This window comes from Pezoporus flaviventris, unplaced genomic scaffold (genome assembly GCF_033815535.1).
Source record: "Pezoporus flaviventris isolate CSIRO_AGI_PZ_B2104156 unplaced genomic scaffold, CSIRO_AGI_Pfla_v1 ptg000037l, whole genome shotgun sequence".
Taxonomy (NCBI): Eukaryota; Metazoa; Chordata; class Aves; order Psittaciformes; family Psittacidae; genus Pezoporus; species Pezoporus flaviventris.
The window spans coordinates 24,052,905-24,076,483 of record NW_026892585.1 but is presented as its reverse complement, the minus strand read 5'-3'; the positions used below and the strand labels follow the sequence as shown (position 1 = coordinate 24,076,483).

Genomic DNA, 23,579 nt, shown 5'->3' with positions numbered 1-23,579 from the left:
ATTTGCAGGATTTCCCTTCTATAAACAGATGGAGGAAATCACAAGCATTTTTTCCATCCCTCTGAAAGGAGAACCAAATGACTCTCCAGATGAGTTTTAAATGCACTTATTGCAAATAGCTGGAAGTGACCACAGCCCAGCTTGTGAGACAGAAATTGTCTTTCTATGTAAAGCTCATAAAAAGCCGGTTTCTCCATTATAAACTTCTTTGGCGGGGGGGGGGGTGTGTGTGTGTGTGTGTGAAGCAGAGAGAGCAAAAAGACTTTGGTTCACAACATTCTTTTGCATAGGTATTCAGGTAGGTCTTCAAAAGCTACTGGCTGTCCAGGCTAGTAACAAAATACCTATGCTCTTTCCTCAGTAGTGGCCGCTCCTCTTTGGTATCCTGTTTCATAAGGCAGACATCTCACAGTGATGAAGAAGTCATACAGATGCATCTTTGAAAAGGAAGGCAGTGTCATTTGTGTTGCCACAAAAAAAATTAATCTACTTGATTAAAGAACACACAGGAAACCTTTTGGTAGGGGGTGGGAGAGGGAGAAGAGGAAGCACTGATACATTCACCACTTGCTAGAAGCAAGTTATTTTGCCCTTGTAATTAGTTAACAGCTGTTGGTAGTTGTGGTAATATCTCTGTGTTGACAGAAAATATGGAATTACTACTTTATGAGTCATTTTGAGTTACAAGCAACAGGACGTTAATAAATCCTTCCAGGTAGACACAGCCCTGTGTCAGAAAGTATAAATACTCATTTGGGAAGCATTCCTGCAGTAACAAAGTATGATACTTACTGGTTGACTGCGTGATGCACGAAACCTTGTAGGAAGACCATATGCTTAAAACACAAAGGATGGTAGCTAGGAACCCGAAAGTCTGGAGGTGAAAACAAACAAACCACAAATACGTTAGATGACACATATTCCATGAATGTATGGACACTCCTCTATATCCAGCTATGTATTTTATGATGTTAACTGTCTCAAAAATGTGATTTTTTTTTACTCTATTCTGCCAATATAATAAAAAAATAAGTGTTTCTGTACTGTAATAAGCAGTTACGTCTTATCAAAACAACAACAGAAAGAGAGATGGAGGGTCTTATACCAGGGGGGAGAAAAAGCTGGGCAGCAGCATAGTCTCTCCTTGTAGACTTCTGGGTTCTGCAATAAAGAAAAGACTTTTTCTCACATCTTTGATTATAGTTCTTTTACTGCCCCATTCAAACGAGTCTTTCCCTGCCATCTGCCAAGTAAACAAGTCAGGTAAAACAAGTCTTCGTCTGTTTACATCATCAAGACTAAGTTTCTGAAAGCAATTATTTATTCTGGAGGAGCTGTATTTCAGGTCCTGCTGCTGTGAAAATGCTGCTGTGAAAATACTGCTGCCCACACTCAGAAGTCATTCCTCTGTCTCTAAAGCAAACAGAGGCAGAGAGTATCTTTCAGTAAGTCAGCCCAGAACCTCAGTGGCTTTTAGCTCAGGAGAAATGATCTTGAACAAGGCTCTGTTCGAGAGCAGGAGGTGTCAGAAGCTGAAGACTGGGGTGAAATCTTTTCAGTTACTTCTAGCTGCTGCAACAGCCATTTGTCAAAACTGAATTGTTTCAATTCTTTCCCTAAACACATTAGTTCCTATGAGTTAAAGTAGAGGGCTTTTGGTTTCAACTCTCTGACAGGAAAAATACCCACTTTAGTGGTGAGTCTGGAGTCTCACAACAAAATGTTTTTGTTGGCATTGAGCTACAGAGCATTCACTGAAATGAACTAGCAGGTAGTTCACCCAACCAAGACACAAGCAAAGCAAGTTTGTAAGAAAGTTATATTACAAGTAATAGATTTCCGATGTCCTACATAATATATATGGCAACCAAAAAAGTGTCAGTCTTACCGCTCCAGCCACAAGTCCAGTCAAATTGTAACTCTTGGATGCTGCTACAATCGATGCAATGAGAAGCAGAATTGTACCGATTAGATAATGAAGAAACTCCTGTAAAGACAAGCACAGCCTGCATCAGAAGGGAAGCTGATTACGAAAGCATTTTGATATGCCTCAGAATGAAAACAAGTTGGCAGAGGTTACTCAAACCCAGAGGACAAAACATCAGTCAAAAGAAGAAAAAGAGGGAAAAGGAGTGAGAGAGGGAGTGGGGAGAGACACATACCTTGTGAGTGGATTTTGTACCATACTGAATTTCTGTTCAAAAAAAGATCAATCTTCAGGTCTACTAATGTCACTGGAATAAGATCTACTTACTGGTATGGATGCAATCCTTTCAATTCAACATGGTACATTACTGAGGGTGAAGCATCAAGTACACACCTTGAGTCAGCTCTGGAGGAAGGCAGAAGCCTTAACGGCATATTTCTCTAGCCTATATGAAACGGCAATAAATAGCTAAAGTGGAAAACCAAATGCTCCTACTTCTGATAACCTTAGAAAGTAAGCAGTGGATCTACTGCTGGATTTACTAGCAGCTTACATCAACCAAGACTGGAAGCAGAAGGGAAGTCATGAGAAGCACAACACAGACACAGACACTCATAACCAACTCCCAGGCTCCTAAGTCTGCAAGGGTAGCTGCAGTAAAACATGATGCCATGGGCTTTCCTGAGAGACCACTGAGGCACCACGGGTAAGCTCCTCTCTAGTGTGACAAGTATCAGTCCAGGAGTCAATTTCACCTTGTTATAAGCAAGAGTTATCTATGTATTTAGATTATGAATCCTCAAAGGCTATGGCAACCAATATGGGTGTTTGCAAATTGAACATGGGTTGCTTCTTTTGCATGCTGGGGTGAGCAGGAGTGCTTCCTTTATCTGCATTGCCCCACCAGCATGAGCCAAGCAAATGCCATGTATAAGGGAGAGGAGAGATTCTGTCCCTAAACAAATGAGAGAGAAAACAGTTTCGAAAGGAAACTATCCAAGGAAATCCCAGTGTGTCATACCATAACATGATTTCCCTCTGCTCAGGTGTTTATAAATAACTGAGGAGGATCTTTGCCATAAATTAGGCTCTGAGACTGCAACTTACTTTCCTCATTTGTGACTTTGTTTCAGGTAAGTAAGAGCTCAACTCTTGCTTTTGCTAGAATAAATTATTGTTGTAAGGAGGCTTCTCCACCAGGTAACAGGCAATTTAAGCATGTCATTGCCTCCTTAGAGACACCAAATAACAGAGTGTACAGTGTACACAGGCCATTATTTTAAAGGAATCCAAGGGATGGGCAAAGGTGCAAAAGAACCCTCAAAGGCAAAATTAGGTGGAGAGCCAGCCTCTGGCATGATCGGGAGAGTGCCCCTCTGGAGAAATACTTCCCAGTTTTAAAAGCTGTCAGTGATGAACAACCTTTTGAACAACTGCAACTTTAACTACTGCAGATAACACTCCTGACTGCAATGTGGAGACCCCATCAGGAAACTCGGCCAAACACTAGCTGTAATTTCCCAGAGGCTCTTGCAGGTCTTCCTATCCTGTTCTAAAGATACTTATATATGTGACTGAAAGGGAGTTTGGTTGTAAAAGAAAAGCAGTGCTCAAGCATCACATTCCATAAAGCTATCTGAAGCTGAGTAGCCCAAAACTGCAAAGCCTCAAACTCACTAGTGACTCTGGAACATTTAGGAATGATTAAACACACAACAAGAAACAAAAGCAGCCTTTGCATAGCCCTGTAACAGCAATGCACACATTAAATGCTGCTTTCCAAAGCTGTCATTCATTGCTGATTTCAATCCTGCATCTGTATTATCTCTAAATAAAGAAGTACTTTCTAGAGACAGATAGTGGTGGTACACATTTAAGAAAATAAGAAGGGGTGCAAGTATAACCATATTCGTTGGCTAAAAAGAAAAAGAAAATTAATATTTCCCTCTGGATAGCAGTAGATGGACGGACAAACAGTTCTCTTAGATTTGTAAGCAGCTTACACAGCTTCCATAAAGGCCATGCAACCACTTCCTGGATTTCAAAACCCCTCTATATCTCTCTAGTTGGCTTTCCCCATCCCTTTGGTCCTTCCTCTGTGGAGCTGACATGTTATTATGCACATAAGGGAGACGTATTCTACGGGGTTATTAAAATCTGTTATCCCACACTAGGACACAGGAATCTTTTCTGTTAGCTGATCTGACCCGAGCTACTGAGGAAGTTCAGGTCTCACATTTTCTGCGCTGCTTGTTAGTTCTCTGCTAAGATATGAGAGATAGATGTGCAGGGGAAATGTGGGAACAAGGTAGGAATATCCTGCAGGATAGCCCAGGAATACCCAGGCTATGGAAATCAGGCTGAGGTTCTTATTTCTTGCTATTGCTTAGGTTACCTAAAACCATATCAAAAAGAGACACACTTGACTTACATAGCACTCACAGACTTTATTTTGGGAATTCTAATGCTATGATTTAGTTGACTCTACCAATCTCTTAGCTACTATAAATAATCTGGGACCCATCTGCTGAAGGTTTATAATCAGTAGCTTCTTTTCAATTGTCTCAGAATAACACTATTGCCTTTCCTGGAGTAAGTCTGTATTGATATCTGTGTAAAGGAGGGCAGGATCACATCCAAATCAGCTTAAAAAAATAACAATTGCAGCATGTGCTCAACTGAATATTAATAACAAAAGCAACAAAAGGTTTTGCATCAAAGATGAAAAAGAATGACGTGTTACAGCACAAGAAAATGGACTAAGTAATCAAGCCATCAACCCAGAGAGGCAAGGAACCCAGACTATCTTAAGTGGCTTACTGCAAGTGGCCAGCTAACGCAAGTGAGCTTCCTGTAGATTCTGAAGATATGGATAACGTAGAAGAACAAAATCATAACCAAGTCACACATGGTCACAATCTGAAAGTAGCTGTACACGCTGTAATCTGTCCATGGAGAATTATTCACACTGATAAATCCAACCACCAGTGAGATCTGAAAGACAAAAGGCACATTAAAGATTTTTACAATGGTGCCTCAGAGGGCCATGAAGATGATTTTAAATGCAATAAAATGCCACTTAGAGAGGACAAATATCTAATGTAAATTGGAAGGTCTCAACAAAATGGAGGACAAAGTAAGGAGCATGGTAATAATGTTTTAAAAATTGCTGTTAAAATGAGCTATAACAACCAGGAAGAGTGGGGAAAGCGCCAACTGCTAGAAGGAAAGCAGCAATTTCAGTCTGAAGAATACAACCTGAAGAAGTCTCGGAGAAGCAGCATTGAATGCCTGCAGTTGTACCAATGGCTGAAGCATCTAAACCTCACGGACTTTCAGAAGGAAATCACTGAAAGCTGTGAAAATGAAAGTGCCCCTGGCCACAGGCACCTTTACTGCCAGTTGGTGACATTATTCACATGCAAATTCAGAGGACCTGAATGCAACTAAATTAACAGTTTTACCCTTCCTTTTCTACCACCTACTGAGAAGGAGAATAAGCAGACTATAAAGTAATATGAGGGCAAATAACATAAACATTTGGAGGAACTGATTAATTCATCCCCTCCCCCCCCCCCCCATACAATAGCTATAAAGTTTTGATACTTTAGCACTGTCACAAAAAAAACATACAGCATTATTGTGTATCTATCTTCTTTCTGTTTCAGGCTTGCAAAGCACAGAAGCTATTTTATTTCACTTTTTAATCTAAAGCTACTTGTTTTACTGATCTTGCTGCTTTGCCAGCCTGGCTAGCTGGGGTGAAAAAATAAATTGACCCAGCATATACCCAAATATTTTCTTACTACAGACTCTGTCAGTGCTTTCAGCCACTGTAATTTTTAGTTCATCCAAAGCCAGCCAGAAGCAGTAATGATTCACATTTTAACTGTTTCACTAAGACATTAAAAAACTGTCTGAGGAAGCCGGTACTTCAAGACTGTACCATCCTGTCCTGCACACTCATTTCAAACTCCTAACCAGTTACATCCATTATTGGAATAATTTCCTTAAGATTAAAAGGGAAAAAAACCCAAACCCAACACCCAAAACAACATAGCCTAGATTTTCCCTGTTGTAATGTTAACTAAGTTTCACTTTCCCAGTTTTACGAAGACAGGCCAAACATATGCAACCTCAAGGGCAACCGAAAGCTCTATACACACGTAAAAATTTCGCAAGAAATAAGAAGATACAAGGTACCAAAGTAGTCAGTGAGAATCTGCTCAGCTACTAAGAACAGGGTAGAAAGATGAATCTGAACAAATGTGCTTTCCGTTTCAGAGGTACTTTACAATTAATTCCAAAACCAATTAGTAAAGAACATCCCTTCCTTGACCTTATATGTGCTTCAACACACAAGTAGGGAGAAATCAGTGCACGGCAAGAGATGGTATGTCTTTCACAGATTTCCTTTCTTGGCATAAATTTCACAACATGAGATTGATGTTCAGTTTCTAAAGAGGGCTCTCTGATCAGAGGCACATAATGCTATTTCACAGGACCATATCAACAACTTTATTTAAGCTATATCATGTTTGTCACACTATATTGCCTGCATGGCTAGCAGGTACAGTCTGAGTTTAAAACTCATCTGTTGAAAAAGAATGCTAACAAATGTAGGAAATAGAGCCACATAATATTGTTTTCCTTTAAAAGTGACAATACCAAAGTTCCTTCACCAGATATTGGTTTATCATGATATACTGGGTGATGACTGTTGGATTTTTCCCCCTAGAATTCCCAGAATGCTCCCAGAGAACTTGAAAGATTAAATGATTAATATGTAACTGTCCAGGATACAGTTCAACGTATATCTTAGAAGTCAATTTGTAGCACACACAGAGAGAAAGAGAAGAGAAATGAAAGGCAAATCACTAAAATCATCAAATATTATGAGTGTTCTTTATGTATCCATGCTCAGGGGAGCAAGTTAATACATCTTGAAAATAAAAACTAGATGCACAGAAAAATCAGGGCACTGCCACTTCCATTTCAATACAGTATTTCACAGACTGTGAGAGCAGCAGACATGCATCCCACAGCCAGCAAGCCAGTCAGACCAGAAGTACAGGTCAAGGGATGGTCAGTCTCATTAGAATATTTGAATGTGCTCCACAAATATATCCAGGCTTCAGACCTGCATTACAAAAAGGGTGAGGGCCACATTGCAGGACACTACTATCTACGTGTTTTCTCATTTCTGAAAAGCAAAACAAGCATCAATCATCTCCAGGGAGGGATTTTTGATTTAAATGAAGTATTTACTCTGTTTCACAGAAATCAGTTGGTTTAAACTAATCCACTTCTTGACTTCCCATTGGACCAGATATTTGAAGAGAGGCATGAATTGTGTTTAGGAATACTGAAACTATGGCACAGTGAAGACAATGTGAGCTAAAGGCAGCCAGCAATTGCCAGGAGGTACTCAAGACCTTACCAGATGGAACAGGCATCATAAAGGGAAGATGGTAAGAGCCTGCATTCTCTTCCCTATTTTGAGTTTGAGGCAAGGCAACCAAATCCTTTGCAACATGCCTGTGGAAAATGTTGGCTCTTGAATAGCACTGACATAAGTTCTCAAGCCTAAACTCCATTCTGTTCTGTAGTGAGCACAGCTCTATCAAAAACAAAACATAGTTTACTCTTTTTTATCATCTACAAACTGCTGAGGGTGCAAGACCATCCACCGTGTGTCAGTAAATACAGAAGAGCCTTGGCCAAGCCAGCAAGTTCAAAGCAGCTCCAAGGAAGGGGCAAGCAGATGTGCATGCCCACCAGTCAAGAGATTACAGATACAACTGTCCACACTAGTGCCCTGAGGGTAATGAAGGACCCATAACACAAGAAAGGACTTGCTTTGCTCTCTGTGTGCCCACAGGCCAGCTGGCACCACTGAGCATTTTTTGACATTGCGGTAGAAAGCTGTAGTTTGTCAGACAGCAGAACAATTTTATAACTCAGGAATCAATTTGTGCAAGTGCTTTGTATTATCTTTTTTTTCTACAGTCCTGCTCTAATGGATTCAATAAATAACACTCTGGCTTTATTGCCAATACTTAATTCTTTTGCAGCATTTGGAGAGAGCTAAATGTTTCTCAGACACAGCTACCTGCACAAACATAAATCCAGCATGATCTCCAATATTGACAAGAACCTACTCTAAAGGAAAGCCTAATGCTCTGAGCATTACAGACACATTTCCACAGACAAACAACGATACAACAAGGGAGTAATTGAATGTCACCGGCTCTTAAATTCTGACCCCAGTTTTGTAACCATCTTACTGTTTGAACTCCAGTGAATCATGGATTTTGCTGCTTCAGCTCTCCCATTTGCCAAATGACAACTAATAAAGACTTCACATGCATTGCACAAAATTTTTTCACCTTCAAAACACTTCAGATATGTAAATACGGCAAAGATTTTGAGCACCGCTAACACGCATCTAGGTCAAGGTGACTGTTTTCCTTCATAGTGTGAACTGACACAGTAGGAAAAGGTTAGTCTTTGAGGGCTGCTTTTTCATTGATTTGTTGCCATTACACCACACAAAACAAACAACGAGAGCCCTGGCTCACCGTGAAAATGGGAATTGCTTTTTATTTCCTAATAACTGTCACTTATTTATTTACAAAAGGCTTTGTTATCATGTGTCATAAAACCCCCACAACGCACAAGATATTGCAATAATCTTTGATGTTAAGGATACTTTACAATTCATGCTCTTGACCATTCTTGACTGTTCTGTACCACACATCATCACTCACCCATATCCAGCTTTCTTTCACATCTCTATTAATGACTGCGAAGTAAGGGTGACCTTTTCCCACTGTGCCTGTACAACACTCCGTACAGTGGCGATGTACTGGGTGTAGCTGGGATAGACTTAACTGCCTTCACAGCTGCTTACATGTCACTGTGCTTTGCATTTGTGGTTAAAACACTGTTGATAACATGTCAATCTTTTGGCTGCTGCTGAGCGGCGCTTGCACAGCATCAGGGCTTTCTTTCTCCTCCCTCCCTCATCTCAAAGCAAGTAGGCTTGCAAGAGGGTGAGAAGCTGGGAAGAGACACAGCCAGGACAGCAGTCTCCAACTGACCAAAGGGATATTCCAGACTATATGATGATAAAAGCTCAAGAAAAGGGGAAATGTTCAAAGCTACAACATTTGTCTTCCCAAGTGATCATTACACACACTGAGGTCCTGCTTTCCATGAAGTGGCAACACTTGCCTGCCACTGGGGAGAAGTGAATGAATTCCTCTTTTTGCCTTCCTGGTATGTGCAGCTTTTGTTTTCCTCACAAAATTGTCATTATCTCAATCCATGGGTCTTTTTTGCCTTCCTTCTATTTTCTCCCCATCCTTCAGGAGAAGGGAGGGAGTGGGAGGCTCGGTGTGTTTGGCTGCTGACTGGGGTTAACCCACTGTGGGTAGCTCATTCTTTGCCTGGGACTTCCAGCTGCTACGGTAGTACAAAGAACATTACAAATCTTCATTGCACAAAGGAACTGAACACGGTGTTTGCAAATCCCACGATCATATACTGAACTGACAGGCTTAAACTGCTGTCTGATTGTGTTAACTATTAACTATGGATAACCATTTTCTTTTTCTGTATAGAAAAAAGATGTGAAATGCCAGCTAAATAGCAGGGAGGGAAGATAAAGTCGATAAGAAGCAAAATAGCTTCGAGGTGCCCAGTTCTAGAGAAACACTACAACTCTTACCTCAAAGATTCACCATAATACTGTGACACACACATCAGCATGTATAATCTACCCAGGGCTGCATTATCTTTTACTGAATCGTTTTATCATGCAGTGTAAAACCACATTCTTGCTTTTCTCAGAGTATTTTTCCTTTCTTGACTGCACTCACCTCTGCTACACTCCGAAAAGCTGTATTGTGACTTTTTGTCTCCAGTATCTCCTTTCTGCTCTTTATTCCCCTTTCCTCTCCTTTCCCTACATTACAGTCCAAATTCTGCTGCTTTATATCTCTCATTCTCTTACATCCAGATTTCCCTCTATACATGTGAATGCACCATAATTCCACCATTAACTCATTGAATGTTTCCTAGCTCTCTTTTCCATTGCCTTGCATCCAGACACGTGCTGCAATTAGCTAACTAAAAATTAGCACCATTCAAAGGAAAAAGGCCAGGGAACATGGTTCAGCACATCACTAGACCTGTACAGAGACTGCAGGCAGAAGCTCTGGTTTACCAGTCTCCACTTGGTAGTAGGTAATACCTGAGAGTGCGTTTCCTTTCCATTCTTCTCTTTAACCCCCTAGAAACAGCTTTTTTGTTTCCCTAGATGCTGTAAAACAGTATTAATAAGGGAGCTTCTCCATTGCACTTGCTGAAGCACTGATGAACCTTTGTACTGCTTAACATCCCTCTTCCTTAATCTGAAAGGAGAGGGCCACAAAAACGATGAAAAAATAGTTGATTTCTATTCTTAAAACCTACACAAGCTCTAGTGCAAGCAATAGTACAGAAACTGTGTCTGCAGATTTGGAGCAAAGCACTGACTCTCATGCAGTTTTACCACAGCCTTTAAACCCCCACCCCCCACAGTATAATAACAGCTAAATGCTTTTTGCATTTGAATGAAATAAAAGTCAAAGTTTCCAGCTTGAGACACCAGCCAAGATAGTAAGTAGAATTTTCCACTTGCTTTTCCTAACCAAGCCTATCAGGAGAACCACGCCCTGGAGAAATGTCACTGACTGCAGCTGTACATGTCTGAATATTACACCTCAACACAGTGAAGCAACACCCATACATTATTAAGAACATATTTCTGGACAGAATAGAACTTTTTTGTTTAACAGCTTCCCAAAACAGAAAGATGAGTGAAGCACAGACCAAGGTTACAATTGTAGTTCATGCAAGACTGGTTTGCCTAATTAAAGCAACAGCATTGACTGCTGCTGTAATTGAGATTTCCTTCTTCCAGGGTGGCATTGGAAAAGTCAGCTACAACAGCCAATCCCCTTTTAGAAAAAGAAGATAAAAACCCCAGCCCATTTAAGACTTCACTAATGACAGGTTGAATCAGCTGCCTCCAAGTGCATGGCTCTGTGAAGCAGTCAGATTTTGGTTGCACAATAATCTCTCAGCCCCTGCGTCTCAGCAAATTTCCTTCTTGTCTGGCTGCTCAGCTAAAATACGGAGGCTGCCTGGCCTCTGATAGGTGACTTCTCTTGTGCATCACTGTCCACAGGGCATTGATTGAAGATAAAAATGGTGGGAGGGTGACAAAAGGCAAAATAATCTTATTCAGACCCTCTATGACTCAGATAAGAGGACAATTCTAAATACAAGCAAGTGGTATTCTTTATTAATAAGAAATTATCTGCCTGCTCAGGCACAGTCCTCAGTCAGAGGTAGAAACATATGTGGGGTAATCACAGAGCTAGCAGATGAATGACATTATTGAAGAGCCCTTGTTACAGGGTGTTAGCATGGTCGTTAAAAAGGCAATTCTTTGCACTGATTAGATACAATTCAGTTCTGCCTACCTACACAGTGTATATGTGATATTTCAGTCCCACCACTGCCATCTTAACTACCGCGCTACCTCAATCTCACAGCTGCCTGAAAGGTGCACTGAAAGGCACCATACAATCCTCTGTGTCATTAACTGAAAGCAAAGATTTTATAGTCACATGGCAAAGAGTACATTATATTCTCATCAGTTAATGAATTCATAAAAAAAAACACTTAAATCAACTTAAATTTAAAACATTTCAACTGTAAAAGCAATATCAGTTTTTCCTATCTACATAAAAGATGCAACACTCAAAATACTGCAGCAACCTAAATGATAATTGAGTAATATTGCACAAGTGCCATAGCAATGTCACAAACAATTCCCAAAACACATGAAAATCATTGCAAAACAATATTAATGGCATAGCTGACTATTGCATGTCTGCAAAGGATAGGAACAGAATTCTAAATGCAGCAAATGCCCTAGCAGGGTTTTAACTCTGGCAAACACAGCTGCTTTCTGGTTTGGAGGCATGTGGCCGGCAGGTCAAGGGAGGTGATCCTCTCCCTCTACTTGACCCTGGTGAGGCCACATCTGGAGTGCTGTGTCCAGTTCTGGGCTCCTCAGTACAAGGAAGACAAGGAGCTACTGGAGAGGATCCAGTGAAGGGCAACAAAGATGATGAGGGGTCCGGAGCATTTCCCTTATAAAGAGAGATTGCAGGAGGTGGGCTTGTTTAATCTTGAGAAAAACAGACTGAGACGGGATCTCATTAATGCACATAAGTATCTCAAGGGTGGGTGCCAGAAGAATGGTGCCAGGCTGGTGCCCAGTGACAGGGCAAGAAGCAATGGCCATAAACTAACACATAGGAAGTTTCACCTCAACATGAGGAGGAACTTCTTTATACTGAGGGTGGCAGAGCCCTGGAACAGGCTGCCCAGGGAGGTTGTGGAGTCTCCCTCTCTGGAGACATTCAACACCCACCTGAACACATCCCTGTGTAATCTGGTCTGGGTGGCCCTGCCTTGGCAGGGGGCTGGACCAGATGACCTCCAGGGGTCCCTTCCAACCCTTGTGATTCTGTAACTCTCAAACAGAGGCCTATGTCCTTCTAGACACCTGCAGTGACTGGAGGTGCTCCTCTAGACAAACCCAGGAGACCCCTGTACTTTGCAAGCATGTTCAGAAATTGTACGATAAACTGTAATCGTTAACTTCTCGTCTTTGCAAGGCAGATCTTCCAACATCTAGATCCTCTTGGAGAGCCATATTAACAGTTCTTTTGGTCTGGTAAACCCAAAAGTCATGCAGAATGACAGAATAGTGTGAGTAGGTTTGTGTAAACAGAGCAAGACTGCCTCAAGCACACAACGTGCTTCTGAGGCAAGAAAAAGACCAAGAGGAGGAGACCCATTGGCCAACAAAAGTGGGTTTGAGAGAACCTAAAAATCAAGAGGTCTTAGCTGCCTTAAGGAATGGCAAAATAGTGGCTTTTGATGGCAGAAAGGAATCCAATAATGATGTACAGGAATATACATGCTCATGGAAGCACAAAGACACCTAAGGTATGTAAACGTTGCTTGAGAACTTTGTTCTTCAAGGTTGCTACTGCAAAAGCAGCAACAGAGCTCACCAGCCCTGGGTCTGGAGAGGGAGCCCTCCTTGGGACAGGTAGATGGCCACCTCACCAACCGTACTTCCTTTAAGTTAGCTGGGAAGAAGAGCTTGTAGGAGCAAGGCACCTCTAAAACCACTACTCTGAACAGTTCTCAGATACATTGTTTGGGTTGTCAGTATTGTTTGCCCTTCAAACAGTCAGAAAAGCCCTGTATTATCAGTAATATACAATATGGAAAGAGCTTAATCCCTAATTGCAAACTATAGAGCTCTTGTAGATAAAGTTCATGGTCGTCTAAATATAGATTTACCAACCACGCATGGCAATGCCACCTACAGAGAAGGAGCCCACATTGGCTGCCCAGCCAAGCTTGGCTCAGACTGGCTGACTGCTTGAGCCCAGGGTAAACAGTGCTTACTAGTAACAAATACCCACCAACTTTGCAAGGCAAGCTGCAAAGTTTGCCCCTTGACATGGACATCCAATACATGTCTAACATATACATATCTACATATCTAACAGCATATAGGTACTTAAAACTCAAATATGAACACGTAACACAAACCAACACCTCATGGCAATGATCATTCCAGTAAACTATCAGTCTAGATGCACAAGAAATTAAAAGCATATGCAATCTCATCTGCCTGAAAAATGTTACCAATAAGGAATACTTCATAAACCTCCCAGTGCCTACAGCTGCTAACCCTCAGCAGGCAATCTGTTCATCACTTGCCCTTACAGATGCCGCTCACAACACAACCTGTTCTCACTGTCTGAGGCATTTATTGCTTGACTGATTTAAATCTTCAGTTAACACCTGCCATAGCTCCCCATGCCCCAAAGAACACCACACTAACATCTGGCAGTCGCAGACAGCAGTTGAAAAGTTCGTATCTGTCGTCTCCAGCAAAGGCAAGGGAGCCTTGAGCAAGATCTCCTTGAATCAAAGGAGGACCTATTTATATCACTGAAGACCATGTTGGTAGCTGCACTGGCACATCATAATGGTAAAAACAGGTGTGAGTTCCTGAAAATGCTAACATCATGACAATTTCCAGAACAACAGGCATCATCACAACCTGGCTGCTGGATCAGACTGGGCCTTAGCACACAAAAGAATGATGCAAACACTTGATACTTGGTGAGGTGCCAGAGAAGTGAAGGGTGATGAATAAGGGGGGAAAATGAGAACAGATAAGATTCCCCAGTGGCACTGTTGCAGCTGACAGCTTTCAGTGTCTGCCTGAAGACTGGCAGGGCTCTTAAACATACTGGAACAGCACTCCTGTGTGTACTAGGAAGCTTGACTCAAGCTATCTACAAAAGGCTCAATTAGCCAGCAGGTGACAAGCAGCAACTGGGGACTGTGTTTTTCCCAAACGGAAAAGGGAGCTCTTGAAGTGGTCTTTCCAGAGCGTAATTACAGACTTACAGGGAAGCATGCTAAGTTGTTCTGTAGTTCTGCTGGTGGTTGTCTCAGACTAAGGGCACAATTCTCTCCCAGCAGTCAGTACTTCTTTCTTGAACTCACTAATGGCTTTCTTTTTAAATAAAAAAAAAAAACAAAACAACCCACCACAACCATTCTAAGACAATTCCCCCTTGAAGAAGCTTCTCAATCTTGTCATCATTACACTTTCATTTTCCTTAGGTGAAGCTGTTATCAGGAGAAGCCGTAAGTGCTGCAGCTGCTGCTATTGTTGCAAGAAGAGCAGCTATATTTGCTTTGGCATTGAAAGCTGCAGTCACCTAATTTTGACCAGTCAGACACATCTTTACTCACACATTTGTCACATTAGAGCATCACAGTGCTGGGATTTGTTTCAGTCATGATGATCCCTTAAGAATCCAAGTTATGCAAAAGAGAGGACGCTCACAGGTAGGAGAAAGGAAATCACAGTCGGTTTAGAGTTTGATTTCTGTGTACAGCATGTAGAAATTTCTGGCTGCAGTATACTTTACATTTCACCACAAAATAGGAGGACAAGGCCACAGCGCATATGACATCACAATGGCACAAAGGAGAGAACCCAGCCGCAGTACTGAGTGAATACTTCACATGGATTCCCCAGGGAAGGGAATGGCGGAAACACTCACAGTAAGCAAACACTGGTTTTGGGGGACAATACCCCAGTAATGCAGAGCATTACTTTGTTAAGTAGAGCCTCATGGTCAGGTATACTTCCCTTACTGAGGTATGGCCATGGTTTTACAGGGTCATGATGAGACACAGCAAATTATTCCAGCACCTACACTCCTGGAACCCAGTGAAGGTTGCTTGGCAAGATGCTCTTTAACACTTACAGGCCTTGAGCAGATGGAGACCACATTTGGCATGAACGAATCCCCTGGTTTCTGTTTCTCTGTGGCAGGAGAGTTTCAAAGGGATACCATCTCTAAAGAGAGTGAAGACAGGGAATACCCTGCACTTGTCCATCTTAAAGGAAAGTCAAACAGCAGTAAGAATCATGCTTTTCACCACATCTTATTGTCCATGGACACCATGCACACTTGATTAAGATTTTTAAATGGCATTTGCAAATTTAACTTCCTGTAAAACAAATGTGTCAGGAAACCATTGCCAGTACTTCACTCTGCTCTTTCAAGCATGCCAAACACATCTCAGGTGATGTGGTAAATTTCTAGGCTTCTTTTTTTTTTTTTTTTTTTCTTTCTTTCTTTCAGAATATGTATTTGCTACCCCTGGTTAGTAACCTCCTCCATACAACTGCCTCTGAACAAAGAGCACTACATGCACTCAGGTTGCTAATGAATGAAAGTATTGCAGCAAAGTCTAATGGATAGGTCAAATGAGCAAGGAAAGGTAGCTCCAACTCCGTGCTTTTAGGAAGCCTCCTTTAGCAGACAAATAAAGCCTTCACTGACACATTCAGAACAGATTCTTCGGTGTTTAACAATGAATATAATTGTCTTTTCACAAAATGTACTGGAGCTGATTTTTTTTTTTTTTTTAGCATTCTAGAGCAGTTTCAATGTCAGGAAAATTACTAGTTTCTTTTTTTGCTGAAAGAGATAGAAATTAAAACAGATGGTACAAAACCTTTCCTTGCCCAAGAGAAAAAGGACTACATTCTCAGTTTGTGGTTTGAAGCACATGGAACCACTTCAGTCTTATGTAGTTCCTGCCCTTATGTGCCAGACACTTGGTCTTGCTGACAGTAGTCTCTATGGCTGCACTGTTCTTTAAAAACTCTTACGGAAAAAGAAAGCTGAAGGAGAGCTGAAGTAAAACTGTATCAGTTCCCTGGTTTGGTTTACTGTGTAACTTTGTGAACAACTGCATCAGTGCAGCTCAGAATGACTGCATGGAGGCAAGACAGAAAGGGAAAATTCATTAAACTGATCAAGTTTTGCTTGTGGAGTTTTGTCTCATCAAATAAAACTGTGTCAACTTACCATCAAGTGCTCCCCGGTTAACACACAAAGAACACACTGTATGCTCCCAGCTCTTAAGCAATTACCTAGGCAGAAACTGTAAAATGGCCACCCAGAGCATGGAAAAACCACAACTGGCCAAGCCAGCCTGTTTGTGTGATCTCGGCATGGGAGTAACAGGACTTCCCAGACTTGTTGGTTTTAGTTACCATTCTTGGACATTCCTCACTCAAGTGCTCCTGGTTACTCTCAAGACACCTAAGACTTAGATAATTTTTTCTCTTTGCTCAGCATGTCGAGCAAGGTCCTTTTACTGCAGCTTCTAGTAGAATAACAAAAATAATTGGCAGCTACAACATACAGCTCTGACTTTGGCTTGAAAATAACTTCAGTGCTAAAAAAACATGTCCCATTTCTTATTGCTGTGCCAGTAGTCTATCACACACTTGCAGACTGAAGACACCTGCACATTCTTGGCGTGGTTTTCATCAATTATTGTTTTCTTTGCAAATATAAAATGCCTCCTGCATGCCTCAAGGTAAGACTTTCTGTATAATATGTCATGACACCACTGATAGTTCTTATGACATTATTTTTCATGTTTTCTGCTATCAGCCAGATGAAAAGTCAAGCAGAACACAGAACTTTTTGAATCTAAGATTTGTAGGTTAGCATCCAGCAACTTTCACCACACTTGCTACTTTGGCCATTATTTTCCTTAGGAAGAATTATAGACAGAATGATAGTAGGGGAAAGTTGAGAGTGGAGTCTGCACAGGACCCAGAGACAGGCTTACAGTTTCAGCATATCACCATATCACCAGAATCCCTCTCTTCTGACTGAGCAGCATTATTGCTACACAGGCAAAATCACGCATTACTGATGTGCTGCTGCAAAGTATGAGACATTTTACTTCAATTACCTCCATGGACAGAAAGGTGTTTCAGGCCCAAGATCAAGTTAGAGAATATAAGTAGTTCTCAAATCATTCCAAGCACCATCTGCTTTTGTGTATTTTCTTTTCTTGTACCAATGGTTTTTATTAATTATTGTTTTCTTCCACTAAAATATTTTGCTTTCTTTTCATATTTTACCTTCCTCTGAATACAGCTCTCCAGCAAATTTGTGTGTTGTCATCCAGCACCTCATCCAATCCAGAAACTGATTGTGGCTCCAGCAAATCTAACTACAAGCATTTTCTAGTTTTCAGTTTTAGATGTATTAATATTCTCTTGAATACTATTATTCACCTGTATGTCAGTATGCAAATAATGGAGAGAGTTTTCAGCACACTTCAAAGTTACTCAGAATTACAGACTGTCTACTTGACCATTCACTTGTGAAATATGCAATGGCTTTTGTCAAGACATGCTTAGGAAATTACACAGATACTCAGCAGAAAAGCTTTAACTATTACCTTAGCATTTTTAACAAGTTACAATGATGTTGTTAAGTCAACTTTTATTGAGTTTATCCTTTATTACCTTGCAATTGTTTGTGTATTTTTTTTCTTCAGCCTTGAGAAGATAATTTTGATTTTCTTCTTTTTTGTCTGGTGAATCTGCTCTTTCCTGGTTCATTTTGAGCTGAAAGAATCAGCACTGGTTTTAGCTTCAACGACCCTGTATTCTGAGGCTGTACTTACTGTGCCAGAACTATTGTCTGCTCAGTGACAACAGTGTCACTGTGGGAACAATCACCTTCAGTCTGAACAGTGGTTGGTCCAAGTTAGCTTGGCCCAACCTGAAGGTGGCGAAAGAAAGGCAAAAAAGTCAAAAAAGTCCAAGAACAGTTTGAGAAGCCCAAGAGACCTACACAAGCATGGGCTGTGCTGGCTCTCCTTCTACATATGAGCTCTCAACACTTCTTCTATCTTTTCAGTCTGTATTGGTCACACTCTTGCAAATCTCTGCATTGGACCCTCTGGACAGGTGATACAATCACAGCTATTCCTACCAGCCAGCTTTCTAAGATGGTGGGATACCTCTATAGGCTCCAGTGTCAAACATGGGCTGTACTGAAAGCAGGACCTAGTCCAGTACACTGTCTATGGCATCCTCCAGACTTCAGCTGTAAAAATGCAAAAAGGTATGTAAGGGCTCCACAAGAAATTCTGCTGAACAGACTTGCTTCAACCTATGAACACTGCCACTTGAGCCACCCTGGTGACAATACAAATGCAAATTCATACTGCTGTCTCTAAGGGCACATGATGCCCCAAAAGGCTACAAGGAACCCATCTACTGAGAACTTGCCAAGGTAAGTAACATATGTTCCTAGAAAGTCTTACAATAAAACTAACCAGCAGTAGCATGGACACAGAGCAAAAGTGTTTCAAAGAGATCAGTGTGATTACGTGGCATACTGAAGATGAACACGTATGTTGATTTTGCCAAGCTGGCTAAAATTAAAGTTATTTACTTCTCTGGTGTAAGTGAATTGTGCATACTGACACAGACCCACTCACACACTTAGTACGCTGCTGCTATAGAACCAAGGTGGCCACAATGGGATCCTGCATGTATCCCTGTGAATATGAGACCTTAGCAAAGCTGCAAATACAAAAAAAATAAGTAGGGGCAGGAGGGGGAGAGGGAGAAAATAAGGTGTGGAGGAAAAAAAAAAAAAGAAAGACAAGGCAAAAGCTACATCAACCACCATCAAGCTAAACCAGGTGAAGTGGGTTAGATGTTGAAGATACTTGACAACTTCCTGTTAAAACCAAAGCGTCAATTTAGACCAGAGTTTGAAAATGGAGCACCTAGTAATACAGCTTTCAAACTGTCTTACTACGATGTAAAATACACAAGTCACAGAAGTATGCTTTCTCCTCCATTTTATCTTCAAAATATTTACAGACCACTCCAAAGCATTAGAAACCCAGGCACCCAGTGCATAAAGTGCATGTTTGCAAGGTTAAAGAAATTCTAAAAAAAAAAAAACCAACAAAAAACAAACAACCAACTAACCAAACAAAAAAACAGGAATTAGTGCAGGCTTACAGGCAAGAAACATGTTTTACTTCCTAATTTCATTCTATGCCAGACACCACAGCACTCAGGATTTAAAGAGAAAGCATTGGTAACATTTGAATATTAGCAACAAATCAGTAATCACCAGATCACTGCACTATCTCTTCATCTTGTCCAGGACTGCTGAATTTCAGTCCTTATGTTACGATCTTTTGCACAGAACAACAGCTGTATCTTCCATTTCCTTTGTGTGATTTCCATAACATATTGTTGTCATCTATTAGAATTATTTCATGCACATGCCCATACACATACAGTGATTATTTTTTTTTAGCTTGCAAACACTGCAAACAGCCCTTAATATTACAGTAAATGATGAAATGTTTCTTTCTTGTTCTCTCTCACATCCTTCTTCTTGGTCAAAGGGATTGAGGAAGAAAGAGAAAACAGAAGCAGTAATGCTTCCTTTTCAAAACCACGGCCATTCAGAGGCCCAGTATGCAGTTTAATGTGATGTCCCTCTAACCCAAAAGATTTTACTGCTGTCCCCTGCCAGCATAATGGTTCTCCTTCTTAGCAAGACTGCAGTGCCACCAGCCAAATTAACACTAATGCAGGAATGTTTATAGATTTAGCATAAAGAGTTCTTTTCAAAGAAAGATACTGCAAACACTTCTTACTAGAAGAACTGAATGCTAATACAAATGGACCCATGGATACAGTGGAAATACTGTCTGAGAAGAGATAAAGGAGAGATATGAAAATATTTATCTCTACGTATTTTACCGGGTGCAGAAGTTAATCTAGAACTAAACTATACTGATTACTTCTACCCACTGCAGCATAAACGTTTAGTTTTCTTAGGAAATTATTTGAGAAAAGGACATTATTGTGAAACCATATTAAAAGAAGTTAATTTGCCAAAAGTTCCTTAGATACCTGAGGTAATTCCTAATGATGTTATTTACATGCAAGCTGGAAAGCAGAAAAATGTAGGAAGGTGAAGCTGAAAGAGTCCTAAGGAGAACTAATTTACATTATTTTAACTCCTATTAAAGTTACCACAGAAAGCTGCTAGCTTAAGTTCTGATTAATTTTATATTGAACAGTATTGATAAAATATTACTGTATGTAAAGTATGTGAAGCATTACACAAAATTACATAGTTTTACATAGAGTACAGAAAAAATATTTATAGACACACTCTGTATGTGCACCAAAACCTGAAATTTCAGCACAAATATGCAGGCCTCTGCTAGCTGCGTCACAGGTCATAGCTGTAGTGACACCACAGCAGAGTGGAGAGCAGAGAGGACTAGGCATTTCTAGTCCATGAAAGGAACTGTTCTTTCCACAGTGGTGAAAGCAAAAGGTAAATAGACTTATACCTCATCAGCAAAGCACAAGTCTACCCTTTTAGGACTATGTGTTCATTTGCAACATAGACACATGCTTAAAAGAACGTAATTTGTCTCCTAAAAAGATACTCTAGGCTCAATTCTAATGGCAGCTGATGGCTGTTAATAAACTGGAAGAAACTGGGTGGCTTTTAAAGAAAAACTTTATTTATCTTATATTACTCCACAGTAACCTAGAAGAATGATTCCTAACTTCCAATGTCAATTTAGGAGTCTGGATGCTAATAAGTTACACAAGTTTAAAAAAATGACTAGACAAATAAAGGCAAAAATGGATTTTGGGGAACAACTCCAGCATAAAATGTCATCAAAGTACAAGTTTTTGCAGAATGAGAACTTATGTGAGGAGGTATTGTTACACATTGTCTTTCCTAGCCATTATTCATTGCCATTATTGTAATTAAACTGACAAATCACTCTGTAGACAATTATGTGCCATAGAAATGAGGAAGAGAATATCTGCCTCTTAATCCTCTTTGCATTTGGATGGAGCAAAATCTCCTGCATTGAGTCAAGTTAAGGCATCATCTCGGGTCCTGGCAGCCCTCTACTATCTATTTCTTCGGAATTTCTGCTTTTCAGCTATACGTCTCCCACACCCCTCTCTATCTGAGGTCTCTGACAGACAGGGCATGGAGCCAGCTGGACTAGTGGTGCCCACCTCAGCCTAACACCTCAGCCATGGTGCCCACCCTTACCAGACCAGTGCACGTGCTGGCACTGGCACTTGGCCTCACTTCCTTCCAAAAGCTCACCCATGCTAGGGAATGAGGTGTTCCACTGGAGCACGATGTGCCTTCGCATCATGGTGTTACCATTATTATTACTGGCAAAAAGTTAATACTCACCGTCGCCACGCTACCATTATCAAGGTAGTATCACTCGGTGCTTCGAAAAACTGGCGTCGCTCTGGGCTCACGTGGGTTTGTCTGAACAGAAGGGCGTACTTCTGACAGACCCTAACGCTTCGTTTTGCAGAGGAACCTGGATTTATTTCCCTCTTTCCCGCGAGCAGCGAGCGGCAAAACCGCCGCGGTCAATGCAGCAACGAACGGCGACCCTAGCTACTCCCGACGGGCATCCCCACAGCCACCGCCACAAGGAACGCCCAGCGAGGAACAGCGCGACGCCCGAAAACGCCGAGGGTCCCAACGGCCATCCCCTGCCTCGCTCGTCTCTTACCATCTGGGCCACCTTCAGTATGCCGGCGCAGGAGCGGAAATAGGCGCCGTCCATGAGCTCCGCGTCCGAGCCCGCTGAGGAGGCGGCGGCGGTGGAGCCCGGCGATGCAGCGGGACCCGCGCTGCTCACCCCGGTTCGGATCACTCGCCCCCCGTGAGACATTGCTCCCTCCCGCGCTCCCCTCGCCGCTGCCTGGCCCGGGACAGGGAGACCGGACAGACGGGCCGGCAAGGGGCGGGCGGCGGGGCTGGCGGGGGCCGGGCGGAGCGCAGCACCTCCCCGCCTGGCGCGGCCGCGGGGCAGGGGCCACGGGGCGGGAGGGTGAAGGGAGACCGCGGGGGTGACCGCGGGGGGGGGGGGGGGGGGAATGCCGCCGCAGCCTCAGAAACGGGGCCCGGGGCGCAGCCTGGCGGTTGGGAACAGGAGCCGCGCTCGGGCGGGCGAGGGGCGGCCCCGGCACTCCCCACCCCGCACCTTTCCGGGTCGTCCCCGTTTGCCGCTGGGTGACATGAAAACAGAGGCCGGAGGGAACGTTTGCAAACAGGGAGAAAGAAGGACGGCTCTATGTACATCGTGTGGGTGAGGGAGGGTTGCTCCGCAGCGAACCAGCCACCATAGTAGCTTTACTCGAACGGTGGAAGACGCCGTCGGCGTGTCAAAGTTTGTCGGTGATGTTGTCGGAGGGGAGTTGCTCCGGTGCTTCACTGTGGAGGTAGAGCTGCAAACGGGCTCTGCCCACGCTGCGTTTATTCTCACTAACAAATAAAGTCTCAAACCGTCTGATTCATGATCTCGTAAAAAAACCCCAAACCATTCGCATTAAATGGGCAGCAATAGGCTAACTGTAACGATTGTTCCAATGGCTCAGCCCCAGTTTTTGAGTTAAATCATGCAGAGATAACTAACAAAACTCAGGAAGGAAGCTATACATTTCCTCAAGTTTAAAAATAATTTGGTTTGCTTTTTTACAAGTGAGGTAATAGTGGGTCTCTGAGCTGGGCATGTGCTGCTGTTATACTTACGAGAGTAGTAACCCAGCTTCTGCTGCTCTGGTCTGCAGTTAGGATGCACATTCTGCTCATATTTAGTATTTAAAAGCTCCTTCAGTGAATTACATTGGCTTATGAGGGAAGACAGATAATTTCATGTGATCTCCAACACAAATAAGAGACTAGCGTAAGGAATTTACATGAGCAAGCCAGGGTTTGCCAGTTTGGGTAATGGTATGTAATCAACTAAGCAGAACATAGTTTTGGGCTTCTATGAACCCTGCTAGTAGTTCCAATAAAAGATATTACACATCCCACCAAATTTTAGGTCATGTCATTAGATAATCAAAGCTACAACACTTGCATTTCCACAACACTAAAATGCTAGCTGCTGAGAAAGAGGGGTTTGGTTTGTTCTTCTTACAGTTCAAATTCAGAAGCATGCACACTTACAGGATTTTTTTGCAAGTCCTGTAGAGGAAGATTCTAGTAACTTCTGTACTTCCTATTAAAAAATACATTTTTCTTACACACTGATTCAGCTTCTCTAGTTCTTAACTTCTTTT

At 41.9% G+C, this 23,579-nt stretch overlaps 1 protein-coding gene across 1 annotated transcript; it reads right to left on the bottom strand.

Annotated features, from left to right (window-relative positions):
• Window positions 1–236: 236 nt before the first annotated feature.
• Window positions 237–22,281, bottom strand: CMTM7 (CKLF like MARVEL transmembrane domain containing 7). Its single transcript, XM_061465035.1, has 5 exons — window positions 22,025–22,281; window positions 4,748–4,921; window positions 1,889–1,987; window positions 793–874; window positions 237–437 (listed from the first exon to the last, which is right to left on the bottom strand). The coding sequence occupies exons 1-5, from the start codon at window positions 22,184–22,186 to the stop codon at window positions 424–426; spliced, it is 531 nt and encodes a 176-aa protein (XP_061321019.1). The 5' UTR covers window positions 22,187–22,281; the 3' UTR covers window positions 237–423.
• Window positions 22,282–23,579: the final 1,298 nt, after the last annotated feature.

Coding starts and splice junctions, on each gene's coding strand:
- CMTM7 (XM_061465035.1), bottom strand. CDS start 22,186: ATGTCTCACGGGGGGCGAGTGATCCGAACCGGGGTGAGCAGCGCGGGT. Junction 1,988..4,747: donor GCGTTAGCTGGCCACTTGCA/GTAAGCCACTTA, acceptor TTGTCTTTACAG/GAGTTTCTTCATTATCTAAT. Junction 875..1,888: donor CTGGACTTGTGGCTGGAGCG/GTAAGACTGACA, acceptor TTTCACCTCCAG/ACTTTCGGGTTCCTAGCTAC.